The 13570-nt window shown below is 37.2% G+C and overlaps 1 protein-coding gene across 4 annotated transcripts in view; it reads left to right on the top strand.

Annotated features, from left to right (window-relative positions):
- ADGRB3 (adhesion G protein-coupled receptor B3) overlaps positions 1-13570 on the top strand; it is a 696748-nt gene that overhangs the window by 352891 nt on the left and 330287 nt on the right. For all 4 annotated transcript variants that reach the window (XM_045803249.2, XM_087856973.1, XM_087856972.1 and 1 more), the window contains 2 exons: positions 3906-3974; positions 7235-7343. In XM_045803249.2, the coding sequence (XP_045659205.1) occupies positions 3906-3974; positions 7235-7343 (178 nt within the window). The remainder of the gene's footprint in view (positions 1-3905; positions 3975-7234; positions 7344-13570) is intronic.

The raw sequence follows: 13570 nt of genomic DNA, 5'->3' as shown, positions 1-13570 counted from the left end.
GTCTAATGAACCTGCAATATAGAGACTATGGGGCGGGTTAGCTTAAGGCAGAGTTGGAGCAGTAAGAAGGGGCTAGATCACACATGGCCTTGCAGTTATCAACTGCTCCCCAGATTAGGGAGTCAATGGCCTATCCTGTTCTGTGCATCCTTATCCTAAGGGCTTGTCCCTGACTCCTTGTTTAGCCTTTATGCCTTTTTATGGTCCTCCTATGTTTCCAGTCAGGGCCATCATGATTCCTTAAAGACCATCATGAATCCTTAAAACTTTCAGTTCTACGTTATTAAATCTATTCCTTAGGGTTTGTCTTTGTTTCTCAGTGCCCAAGCATTTTGTTGATGGGTTAAGATGAGGAGAACACATCTCCCAGAGCTCAGATATCTCAAATCGCTAGGTTCATCTACAGCTCTGTTCCCACGAGGAATTCAGCAAAATCTAAATGCTCAGATATGCTTCAGTATATTTATAGAAAACTTTATGGAATACATGAGAAATTTGTCAAGCAGAAGCCAATCAGATGTAAAACAAAAAATTAGTTACCACTTTCCATAAAATAGCGTGGCCTTTTAGTCTCATGTGGCCAAATCTAGATTTGCACTTCGAATGTGGCAGAAACATTTATGGCTTCTCCTTATAACAGACATTTACTGCACTGATTTTCATAATACTTCCCACAAAGAATAAGTGAAGAGTCATGCCCCCCGACCTTTTTGTCCAACAAACGTTTGCACAATGCCTCTCACATAATACATGTCCAATAATAACAACACCGGAAACCCTCCCAGCGGTGTGCATTTCTTAGGAAGGAGAGTTTTCTCCTGGACAAATGATAGGCCTTGAAGTTAGTGGTGAATAAGCTCTGTGCTCTACATATTGTTTGGAGAGGAAGAGGCTATAAAAGAGAGAAGGAGCGAGCACCCCGGGTTGTGAAAGTCTCTAGCAGCATAATAGGTGCAGATTCACCGTAATGTGGCCATAAATACAAATCATGCCACCAGCCATAAAAAAGATAACGGGAAGGGAATAAAATCATAAAGCCACCATATATTGAGCACTTACCGTGTGTCAGATTCTGTGCTAAGAATTAGCTCCAAGCTTCACAATAGTTCTGTCAGGCAGCTATTATCTATCGCTTCTATCTTATGGTTTAGAGAAGGCAGGCAGAGGTGGGCAACATGAGCCTAGAACCATACAGTTAATGAATGCTGGGGACATTTTAAGCCGGGTCTGCCCCGTTCAAGCTCCAAACTCAGATTTGTCCAAGGATACTTAGTTTTTCAGAACAGTCTAGGCCATAGAGATAAGGGCTGATCAAAACAACAAAACAAAAGCCTACTGTCAGTCTCAACTCAGAAGCTGACATTAGCGACCTGACCCATAAGTCACCAAAAGAGAGATCTTGCCAGAATGAACAGAGTTCCTGAAGAACTCCAGCGAGAAGTGCAGCTGCTTCCAGGGAAGTTGCTTCATCCTTTCCTCAAAAATTCAGTTACGTGGCCTAAAATGTTATACATACGTCCCTGTCTCAAAAAATACCGTTCTGTTTGATTCTACTCTTTTCTCAGCCTAGTCTTTGAGCAAATGTCAAAGAGAATTGATAGAGAGAGATGAGTGCGGGGTCAGCTCAAAGGAACGATGCTTGAGTTTTGTTCAAGAGCCTGACATGTGGTGCCTGTGTGACTTCACTATTTCCTTTAAGTTAGGACTCTATTAAATACCTGCCAGGACAAGGCATTGTGTGTACTGAGGATACGCTGAGGAATAAGAAAGACAATCTTCCTGTAAGTTTTCCCGTCCCCCTCCTTGGATTTTCAGGCTTAGCTCACTGTGCCCTGCATGGTCTCACAGCAGGTCATTCCCAATCCAATCGACAGGGAGACAGGAGAACTTTATTCTGTACTACTTTTCCACCCTGATTAATAAAGTCTGACTTATTGCCTTGGGAGGTGACACAAAAACATTTCTTATACTCTCTGTTTGCCTAGTTGAATGTATATTTTATTAATTTGTGGTTTTTGTATATGCCCTTTGGCAATTTAAGAAAAAAAAATGAACTCCAAATGTATCACTTTGATCAAGGAGTTGTGCGTGCTCACTGGCCTTCACGTACAATGCAGAGTTACTGACCCACTCTCGGCAAAACATGCTTTGTGAAATGTTTTCTCAGAAATGGAAACGCATTTGCACAAATTGCTTCCCATTCCCTTGGCGTCTCTTGTTAGCGGTGGCGTGCATTTGCATGAAAGCTGGCAGGGGTTAGGATGCGGACCATGGTCGTGGACCTCCGCACAGCTAACTGGCACGGACAGGGATGAAATCTGCAACTTTTGCCTCATTAGCAGCATGTCCCCTCTGAGTTAAGCAGCCATAGGCAATTGGAGAACTCTGAAGGTTAATTCTTTCTGCCCATAGGTAGAGTTACAGCTCAGTGGACTAAGCCCTTAAAATGTTATCACTCCAACCGGGAAATTTTAAGTGGAAAAAAATGGCTGGTAGTACAAAAAGGTTAAACGAATTGAAAACACTCTAAAACAGACTTGCAGTTTTTTCAAGAGTCGCATAAAATATTCTGTAACTTTTACAGAGGTTATGACTTGAAACATGTTTCAACCATGTGATTACCAGGAGCTATTAAAATAAATAGCACAAATAGGGCAATTAAATATAGATACTCACAGCTTCAAAGCACAAGAGAAGAGGAAGTGAGGCAGCTTTGTTTTTCTTCTAAAAACACTCAGGTGATTTTACTTGGAATTTGAATAAAGACCTTCTTTGAAAAGCTGGATAGGGAGGAAGGCTGACGAAGATAAAAAATTGCGATTATTTCCCCCTCAAGGGGGTCCTGTCCTGAGCCGATGTTTCGGTGTGAGGCAGTGCTCCCGCTAAATTACATACAAACCAAGCAGAGGAGATGGGCTCTGAGGACACAACCAAGGGACCGCTGTCCACATAGCTTCAGATAAATGTGATGGCTTCACTTTGCACTCCTTAGGCCGTCTGGGACCCCAAGTTGCTATGCATTTTCAACAGGCACTCTGGTCTTCTCCTCCTGGACTCTGTATTTTGAAGACACAGCATAGTGTGGGAGAACAGGATCTGGTCAAGATCCTTCGTGTGTGAAATGGGAGCTAACTAAAAAGAACTGAACTGAGCTGCTAGACTCAAGTAAAGCCAATAGGTCTACAGCAGTTAGGCCACAAGGATGGTGAGGAGGATTTGGCCCTTGAATAGGAACATGCTATTGTGTCTATTCATTCTTCCATTTTGGCTTGCTGGCAAAAAGGCAAAATAAAGAATAATTATTTGAAATAGCTAGGATTTATTGAGCACTTAACCATGTGCTATATGCCAGGTACTTGGAAAATTCCATGTCATCTTTGCAAGAGGTAGCTGTGAAAGTTAAAGAAAAACAGCCGGGAAGCGCAGCCTAAGGATCGACCTGAGGAAACCTGTCACATGCCTCAACCTTGCCCACAGTCTGTGTCTTCACTACAGTGTTCTTCAGAACAGCAGTATAACTAGCTACCATGGTTCACAATTAAGTGGATAACTTGTAATTAGACATACACAAGGGATTTTCACTACCGAAGGAAGAAAACTTATTTGTGAAGAATGATTTTAGGATAGCGTGACAGAATACAATACAGAGACTATAATGGAAGATGTAATTGTAAGTAAACATAAGTATTTTACCTATTCTGATGTCTTTCTGAGGTGTATGCTTGAAGTTATAGAGAAATCCCAGAAGAAAGGGCCCTCAGAGACCTTCTAGAATATTATGTTAGGGTCATAAAGCAGTATGGCAAAGTGTTTATACCCTTACCACACAGTCAGTTCAAATGGATGTTTTTGAAAAGTATATTCCCCTATGTAACATTGAATCTTTTATCCAATTTAATTTGCAGAACTTCTTTCAAATAGTTAGCAACCTTCTAGATGAAGAAAACAAGGAAAAATGGGAGGATGCCCAACAGGTAAGGCTGGAGCTATTTCAAAACTTCAAATGAAGTCAGCCGAGGAAAGCTTAAAATATATGTGAAGAAATTAATGGCTTGCTATCCCAAGAATATAAAAGGAGCCTCCTAAAAATCATCCTAGATTATATTTTACAAATTTTAGAGAAAATAAGTGATCTCTTTTACCCTAACAATCAATGGACTGAAAGATACTATAAATGTGGAAAAAAACTGAACAGGTTTAAGTAATTTGTAACTTTGAGGTATCAATACATAGTAACTATATTATGCCTTACCGACCAGTTTCTTTCCTGCCTACAGACTGTGGGAGAAATAGCAAATCCAAAAGCATATATTACAAACCAAACTGTGGGGTAATAACAAGTAAAATCATTTGCATTTATTATAACACTATGTATAATCTGGATCAGATATGCAGATGTGCATTTGGATTCAAAGCCAAGAGTTGTGAAAATGAGTTCTCATAAGAAAATTTGAATTCTGCTTTTTTTCCTCTTTCTGCTATGCATCATCAGTGTAGAAAGTGGCCTTATTGGTTTAATTATTGTTTTAAAATACCTTTCACTGCATCTGTGCTATACTGACATATGTATGGTTAATAACACTTTTTTTTCCCACATTACAGAAAAAGTGGGTTAGAGGTTAAAAAAGGGAGAATAAGCATGTTTTTAAAAATCCTGTGGAAATTTAATTTAACTGTGTATTAAAATTCTTTAAGTTCTCTACTTGACCCTTGCTAATTCTGAGAGAACAATGCAATCATGAAAATAAGAATATTTTCTGAGGTTCAGGTGAACCATCTATCCCTTTCTCCCCTTATAATCATATTCTCGGCCTTCAGGAGCAAAGCATGCCCTTTATTCCTGTTATGATAGGGGCTCTAAAAATAGTCCAGTGTGGGTCTACCTCATTATCAGGTACAAATTCTGTGCTTCTGGCCATAGCAAGAAAAAAGATCGCTCCTGAGTCTAAGACCCCGAATCTATCTTTTTCTGCTAGCTTGAATTATATATTTGTCCTTGGCTTTCTTCTAGAGGAGAGCCTCATTCACTCACTGGAAGGAAATGGTGTCTTTCCCTAGAATACAGCTGCAGAGGCTAAGCACATCTCTCCAGAATGCAGGAGACTATTAATTATGGATATATTTAGAGCAAATGTATAACACCCTTTTTAAAACAAGACTGCAATTCATCGGATGGCATTATTTACTGTGAGGTCCCAGCTTGAACAGTGAGTGGTGTACAACTTCTCGTCAATGGAAAATCGTGAAACCCTAATCCATCTATTTACCTGTGGTTTTGAGTTAGCTATATTATTATCTTTTAAATATTTTTCAGTAGTGATAATCCTTAATGTCTTTTTAAAGATAACAGCTTGAATAGAAATAAATAAAGATAACTACTTGAAGTTAAAAAACAACAACTATTTTGTAGCTTTAGTAAAAGGGATTGTTATAAAGGCAGCCACATGGTAAATGAGTCTCCAGGTTTGTGGCACAAAGGGTGAACTCCATTGCTGCACATAGTTCATCTTAAATTCACCTGGTATTGGGGTGACCACTTGTTAGTTAACTGGCTTTATCCAAAGGGGAAAAAAATAAGCTTTCTCTATCTTCATGAAGGTAGTTTTGCAACTTAGAGCAAGGTGCCTGCTGAAAGTTAACGCTCCTCCCCTCCCATAGAAACTGAGATAGAGGCCCTGTCTTCCTTGTTATCACCTCTGTCTCTCTCTGAAAGACATCCCTGGGTCTTCCCTGTAAGAGTCTATTTAGCTTTTTAAAAAGATTTACGTACATTTCAAAGAGACAGAGAAAGAACTTAACAATTACAGTTTTTCATAAGTAAGTGCTTTAAGAAAAAGAATGAAGGATGTGGGGCTGGGAGAGGGAGTCTCTCATTTTCAGCAGGGAGAATTAAGCCTCTTATTTTTAATTTGTATTTACCTTTACATGACACATACTCATATACACCTACACAAAAACAGTAGGAAAAATACAGTAGTAGCAGAGAGCTTGGAGCTGATGGAAATTTCATGCAGATTTTTGGAATGATAATGAACTCTCAGAATTCATATTTAATGATTGAAAACTAGGTAAGAAATAACATTTCTCCTCAGATTTTCCCCAAATTAGAAAACATACAAGTATCCATGCCACACATTTCTAAGTGTAATAGTCATTGTTCATGTCTTCAAATATATGTACCTATATGTTGCATCCTCAGGGTCTGAATTTTAGCGGGGCACAGCCACAATCTCCTGTAAACTTTACAAACTGCCCCTGCTATTCGCCCTGCCCAATATGTCCCCCTCTTACTCCGGTCCCCTTCCAGCTCTGACTGTATATTTCTCTGCTAATCAGACTGTCTGTTCCCCTCCTGTACCAGCCTTTGTAAAGACAAAGCCAGTACAATTCTAATCCTCTTAATTTTTTCATGGCTCCAAGGGGCAGTGGTGCTAAATGGCTAAAAGAAATGAACCTAACTTCAAAAGACTTTCTGCTCTAATGTGGTTCTCTAACGCAGGCTGACTGTATAAGCATTATGGCTGACACAGAGTAACATTCATAGGACCTTCTAAATGGCTTTCACTTCCCACACACTATGCCAGATCAGGTTGTCTTTAAGCAAAGAATCTGCCGTTTGCAGTGTGTGAGGTGACACGGTGTTGGGTTTGCTCTGTGTACGTACCTGTGAAGCACCCACACTAGGGCTGTTGTCATGATCCTGAAATTACTGCGAACATCATTATTCATTCAATAGCTATTACAGTTGGAGAAGTAAATGATTCTCCCCAGGTACAAAAGCTACTTTGCAGTGAACTTAATAGTTGTAAATATCTTCATGATGGCAATAAGAATTGTTTTTTTTCTTTCAGTGGCCATCATATAGATGCTAAGCAAAAAATGTGAAAAGCCCCCAAATGTCAGTGTTTGCTCTGTGTTATATTTAAGTGAGGAAAGGATCCCATCAAAAGTAAAGACGGGCAATTTCTAAGTATACAATCTGTTAGATATTTTTAGTTTCCTTAGATTTGTGGAGGATTAATCACTGTGTCATATCACCTTCAAAGTTCTTGCCGTGTGACACCTGGTACCATTCTCAACTAGTGGTTCGAAAATACAACTGCTGCCAGTTGCAGAAATTTCTTCAAATAAATCAGAGCTCATTTGTGACCTCATTATGTAGTTTTTGTTATTCCAGTTATATATTCCATTATATAGACTTTTTATGCCTTCTAATCTTTGCTTCCTTTTGTAGATTTATCCTGGTTCAATAGAGTTAATGCAGGTGATTGAAGATTTTATACACATTGTTGGAATGGGGATGATGGACTTTCAGAATTCATACTTAATGACTGGAAATGTAGGTAAGAAATAGGATTTTTTCCCCAAATCTTACTGAAATTAAAAAAAAATTGCAAGTATCTGGGCTATATATTTCTAAGTGTAATATACGTTGCTCATATTTTCAGGTATATGTAAGTAATGTAATATGGATACTTAGTGTCTCATTTTTAGCCCAAGCACATATATATTACACACACACACACACACACACACATTTGTGTGTATTCCTAGAGTGCTTATCTCATCTATATTTGCACAAGGACATGTAAAGGAAAATATATACTACTTTTTCCATTTGCTAAATGTTCATTGCTATCTGACCTAATGTTGAAAATATTTAATATATATTCTTGTATGTTTTTTAAAAATGAGTCTTCATAATTTTCCATACATTGTTCATGAGGACGCCAAGTTACTTTTTTTGCTGGATGTCCCAAGGATGTGCTGAATCATCACGGGTTGTAGAACATTTCAGAAATCCCTGTAAGGTCACGGTGCTATTGCTGCTGCTGTCGTTTTCCCGAGTGAGTGCCAGGCATAGGGGATCTCTCCCATCCCTCTGTAGTGGATTCTGCACTGCCAGAGCACGTCAGTAATAATTAATAATTGTCTCTGATAGGGAGGAATTGCACAGAGAAGCAAAACCTACACACACTTGTATGGTGCCACAATTACACTGAGCCAACAGCAGTAATGTTGACCAAATGGCGAATGACTTTGTAGTAAAAAACATGGCAAGAACAAAGAAATAATCTTTTAAATATTATATGCATTGAGTTCATATAGGTTTATGGTTTTTTCATTTCTTTAAAAGTTTCGTCTCCTAATGTTGCTGTGATTCAGATTTTCTGTCATTTGTCATGCTTTAGTAGTCTTCACCTAAAGACCACTGAACTATAGATAATAATGTGTTTAAATAAACATAGCTTGCCTCAGACTCTTATTCAAGGCATGTTTAAGCTTTAGTTTCTGGATCAGGAAGATACCTAACTTGGTGGAGTGAGTAACTAGGGGAGTTCGACAAGTACAAAACATACAAACATGTGATGCATGATATCATATATCTACATATATCTATATATGTAGATATGTGATTAATGCTTTTGCTGTTTCATTTTACATTGATTTTTTTCCGAAGGCATTTTAGTCCTGTAGGGACTCATGGGATCCTAAGATCTCTTCCATCAGGATGACCTCAAAATGTAATGGATAATAACTAATTGCTGGTAATAGTCTTTAGTTGAGGGAGGCCTATGCAATGCAGTCTTTAAATGGGGGACATTTTGATGCCAATATACCATCTTCATACAGCATAAGTCCTTCCTGTTAGATTAATGTTTTAATCCACCTTCTGAGTCAGTTTGAGGGCCCAGACTTTCCCTCTGAGTGGGTGTTTAGCACCACTTGTGCTGGTTCAGGAATGGAGTGAACTGTCCCTTGCTTTAAGCAATGAGTGATGAGAAGAAAAGGGGACCAAAAATAGTATCTTTGTTGAAGAATAAATTCAGAAATCAGAGAAAATCCAAATTAAAGGTCCATTCCAAAAGAATTTAGGCAAAAAGAGGAAAGATCAACTCTGTAGGAAAAGGGATAGTATATTGGGCTATGAGTTTTCTGGCACAGGGAAGGAAGAACCTAGGGAGATTTTGGGGATGCTGGTCATTGAAGCTAGACCCATTCTCTAAAGGGCTTTATGACTTCTGTGGTGAGGAGGACCCACGAAGACTTCTGTGCCAGATGAGTCCATTCACCAAGTAATTTCCAAGAAAAACTTAGGGGAAAAACACACAGAGGTATTGTCTCCTTAACTCTTTTCTATAAATGTTAACATCTAATTCTAAAAGTCATTGCTAATTAAAAGTATCAGATTGAGGGGCACCAGAGTGGTGCAGCCAGTTGAGCCTCTGACTCCTGGTTTCTGTTCAGGTTGTGATCTTGAGATTGTGAGATTGAGCCCCACATCTGGCTCCATGTTCAGTGCAGAGTCTGCTTAAGGTTCTGTCTCCCTCTTTGATGCCCCCCTCGTCCCCACACACTGTCTCTCTCTCTCAAATAAATAAATAATGAAAAAAATCTTTAAAAAAAAGTATCAGATTGATACATGGCATTTGTTCAGCTTGAAAAAAACTGTAAAAAAAGGAATGCCAATCTCAGAGTCTAGTAAACTTAAATTTAGACTTAAGTACACTGTTTGGATAACAGTATATGAAATCCTCTATAGTCTAGTATAATTTGCTATGAAAATTCCATAAATTATGAACATTTATTACTCTTTACCTTTCTTTTGACTTACCAAAATTATGTATCTGAAAACTTTGTGTATTTTTTGCATTAAGATTCTCTTTTCTAGGTTTTCCTATTTCCTTTATCATCGCTAAACTTTAAGAAGTATATTAAGTACAGAAACCCAAAGCAATTTAGTACTGCAGATAAAGCCAATATTGTCTTATACTGTCTTCAGTCTTGTGTAAGGACAGTGTGATTTGGTCTTCCAATCACTTAGGTATAACTAATTATGTTTTTTTTAAAAGGTTATATTCTGTGAATAAATATCCCAAACATTATTACACAACCTAAAAGAGATCTTATTTGTTGTTGATTTCCTTCCAATACTAGCCTGGAGACTGACTTATTATAGTTTAATGACTAGAAGAAAGTTATTCTCAAAAATATTTGGACTTTCCCGAAGTGTATCCTTATATTAGTCAGGTTCTCCAGAGAAACAGAACCAGTAAGACATAAGTAGGTATATAGGAAGAGATTTATTTTGGGGATACTGGCTCATGCAATTATGGAGGCTGAGAAGACCCACCATCTGTTGTCTGCAAGCTGGAGGCCAGGAAAACTGATAATGTAGTTCCAGTCCAAACCTGAAGGCCTGAGAACCAGAAGCACCAACGTCTGAGGGCAGGAGATGGATGCCCCAGCTCAAGGAGAGAGCAGATCCACCCTTTGTCTTTGTGTTTTATTCAACTCTCAGGTGATGTCCACCTGCATCAGTGAGGGAAATCTTCTTTACTCAGCCTACTGACTCAAATGCTAGTCTCATCCAGTAATACCCTCATAGACACACCCTGCAGTCTTGTTTTACCAGTTATCTGGTCATCCCTTAGCCCAGTCAAGTTGACACATATAATTAACCATCACAATCCACTAGTAATTACTTATTATTCATATTCTTCATATTATATAATTTGATGCTAGTGAATATAAAACATGATTATACTGTTTTGTCTGATATTTCCGAAGTTTTTGGACAAGGACACACACAGAGAATAATTTACAGTAGCAAATTGTGAAATGTGTGAGTTGTCATTCATTTGTCTTACACCCTAAGTCCAAATATTAATTACCCAACATTAAGCTCATTATATGGAGCATACACACACACACACATAAACACACATGTACATAGAGCTTACGAATAATAAAGAGACTAGGTAACTAAGAAACGTGGTTTATTCTTTATGGTCATTTTCTTCAGGGTATGTTGGATTAAGACTACTTAAAGAACCACAAGAGATCATCATGTCTCTTAAAGAGATTAATTTTTTTTTCTGTAATGCCTACATGCATTGCCACCTCACTTTTCTGGTATATAGATAAGCTTCTGAAGAAAGAGTTGAATAGGCAAAAATAAATATCATGAAGACCATAGAGTGTACTAAGAGAGTCTCAGAACCTTGCTGATAGTCTGTTTTATTTCAACTTTAAATATAGTTTCAGCATTTCTGTTTTCTGGTTCCTGGTTTAGATAGAATGAGTTGGAAGCAGAGATAGTGCTGTTAGAAACACATCTATAGCAAATATAGGAGCTGAAATGCTGAAACAATAAGGACAAAGCTGTACTAAAGAATACAGGAGAGTACGGAGCCCCTACTGTAGGAACAACCAACTCATCCCTCACCTTTGAGAACGTGAGTTCTAGGACTTAGGGTCATAATTTATGTCTAAAATCATGGCCTCTATTCATCAAGATAAAAGTGCCTAGAATCTGATTAAGATGGCAAGAAAATGAGTGACATATCTTAGAGTTTCTTCAGAATTAGTCAAAATGAAAAGTTTTGAAGTTTCTTTTTTCTGAAAAATGTCCCTACCTGCATCAGCTTCCAATAAATGAAATGCTATTATATGCTGAAGATCTGTGAACGTTTTCGTATAAATGCATGCATGGTCATTTTTGGAAGGGGCAGGTCCATAGCTTTGATCAGTCTCTAAAAAGACATATGGTCTTAAAAAGTTATCACAAAGCTTGAAAAAAATATCCTATGAACAAAGACATTAAACAAGCTAATGCGTTTATAAAATAATTGGGCTTAAATAGAATACTTACTTTTCATATTCACATATGAATGTGACTTTCAAAATAGACACATGACAATTATAATAAATGAAAGTTAATGAGCACTTACTAAAGACTAAACACTAAGTAGCTTATATAATTAATGAAAAAATGAATGAACATGAAAAATTGTTATGGTATAGAGAGATTCCAATTTGCAGTATGACTCAGTTTATTGCAAAGTTGTATTCTAAATGTCCTAAATATGCTGTATAGGTCAGTGCTTTTTGTTTTAGTAAAAGATGAGAATTTGTCAATGTATTTTTTAAAATATTATTGTTATCAATTAGGTCAGGGGACTATATCTTAATATTATTTAATATGAGTTAAAGTTGTTTATTTTTCTTCAACAAAAATATTGTTTGAAGAGTTACTTAAACTTACTTTCTGTCCTTTCTCTGTAAACATTTTATTTTCAATCCCTTGCAGCCCAGTGTTTCCCCCATCACTTCCCTGAAACTCCTCTTGGAAAAGCTTTTTGGAAATTCCCAATTGCCAAATTAAATCTTCCATATTTTAGCCTTCATGTCCCCTCTGTTTTGCTAACCACTATCTCTTTCTTAAAACTCTTCATCCTTTTACCATTTTTATATTTATTACAGTATAAACTAAAATCAAAGGATAACAATTAGACTTATGATTCAGAAATGATAAGATTTTTTTCAACGCAGTAACATATGGCAAAGAAGGCAAAGCACTGAAAGGGGGAAAAAGTACATTATTTGAGGCCCAGTGGTTTGCCGTTCCAAAGGCAGACTAGAATGTATGAGACCTTCCCTGATTAGAGCCATGTGGTGTGGGCATAGAATTCCATTGTTCTAAAGATTTGTCTAACCCTTTAGCAGAGTATTTGATAGTTTTTATTACGCTTTTAGCCATCAATTTTCCACAATAACTTCAAGTAACATTTATATTTAACTTTATTTGTTGGTAAGAATAGACTGTTCTTTAGAAGTTGATTGTTTTAGTTTTGGACTTAGAACTTGAATTGTATTTATCACACTGAATTCAAGGAAGATAGTGATGTGTTAAATGTAGCTAGCCCACTGACTTTGTTCAATTAAAATCAAAAGAAAATTATCTCTTATTATAAGCAAAATCTTTCCTGTTATTCAAGTCATTAAAATAAATGACTAATCTTCTGGCATCCAAGGGGATTGCAGCCTCATTGAGGACATAAAATAATTACATTAATAAATAAAATACACTTGGTATGTGTCATATGAACCAAACGCACAGAGATTCCTTACAAGAGATGTTGTTCTGTGTTAAGGATCTAGAAAATTCTCAAAGAAGGAAGCATTTAGTATAGATTTTGAAGGATAACTGGATTGTTGAGAGTTCAGCATGAGGAGAATGAGTGGCAAGGAGATGCTTACATTCCAGAACAGTCTTTTAGCAGAACAGTATTGAGTTGTCAAAGTTGAGATTGTACTTAGTGGATAAGTGGTTTATTTTGATAAAAACACATATGTACAGAAGTAAAGAGAAATGAAATCAAATTGGAGAAGCATGCTGAGACATGGTGTAGAATGGTTTGGAATTCTGAAGACAACAGGGAACTATCAAAGCTTGACCTGATGAGAGTTGAGCTTGGTAAGACATTATGTTAGAGCAGAAATAGAATTTTCTTTTTCAGAAAGACTTTAATCATGGAAACTGGAAGGCCTTTTACAATCCATGCAGGAGATAAGGAAGACTTGAGTTAGTGGTAGTAAGAATAGAAACCAGATCATGGTTATGAATTTGAGGTCTGAGGCAGAAATGATATTTCATAACTTAAGGTGTCAGAAAGAAAGGAGTAATTGCAATTGTATTTATTCAACAAACATTTGAGTGTGTCTTTCACATATTAATGCTTAGATGCAAGTGTAACCCTCAAGTGAAAAAATGAAATGTGGTCTT

The sequence above is a fragment of the Ursus americanus genome, chromosome 29 (genome assembly GCF_024610735.1).
Source record: "Ursus americanus isolate L20-20 chromosome 29, mUrsAme1.1.p, whole genome shotgun sequence".
Classification (NCBI taxonomy): domain Eukaryota; kingdom Metazoa; phylum Chordata; class Mammalia; order Carnivora; family Ursidae; genus Ursus; species Ursus americanus.
Note: the sequence above shows the minus strand (reverse complement) of the source record. Positions and strands in the feature narration are given on the sequence as shown.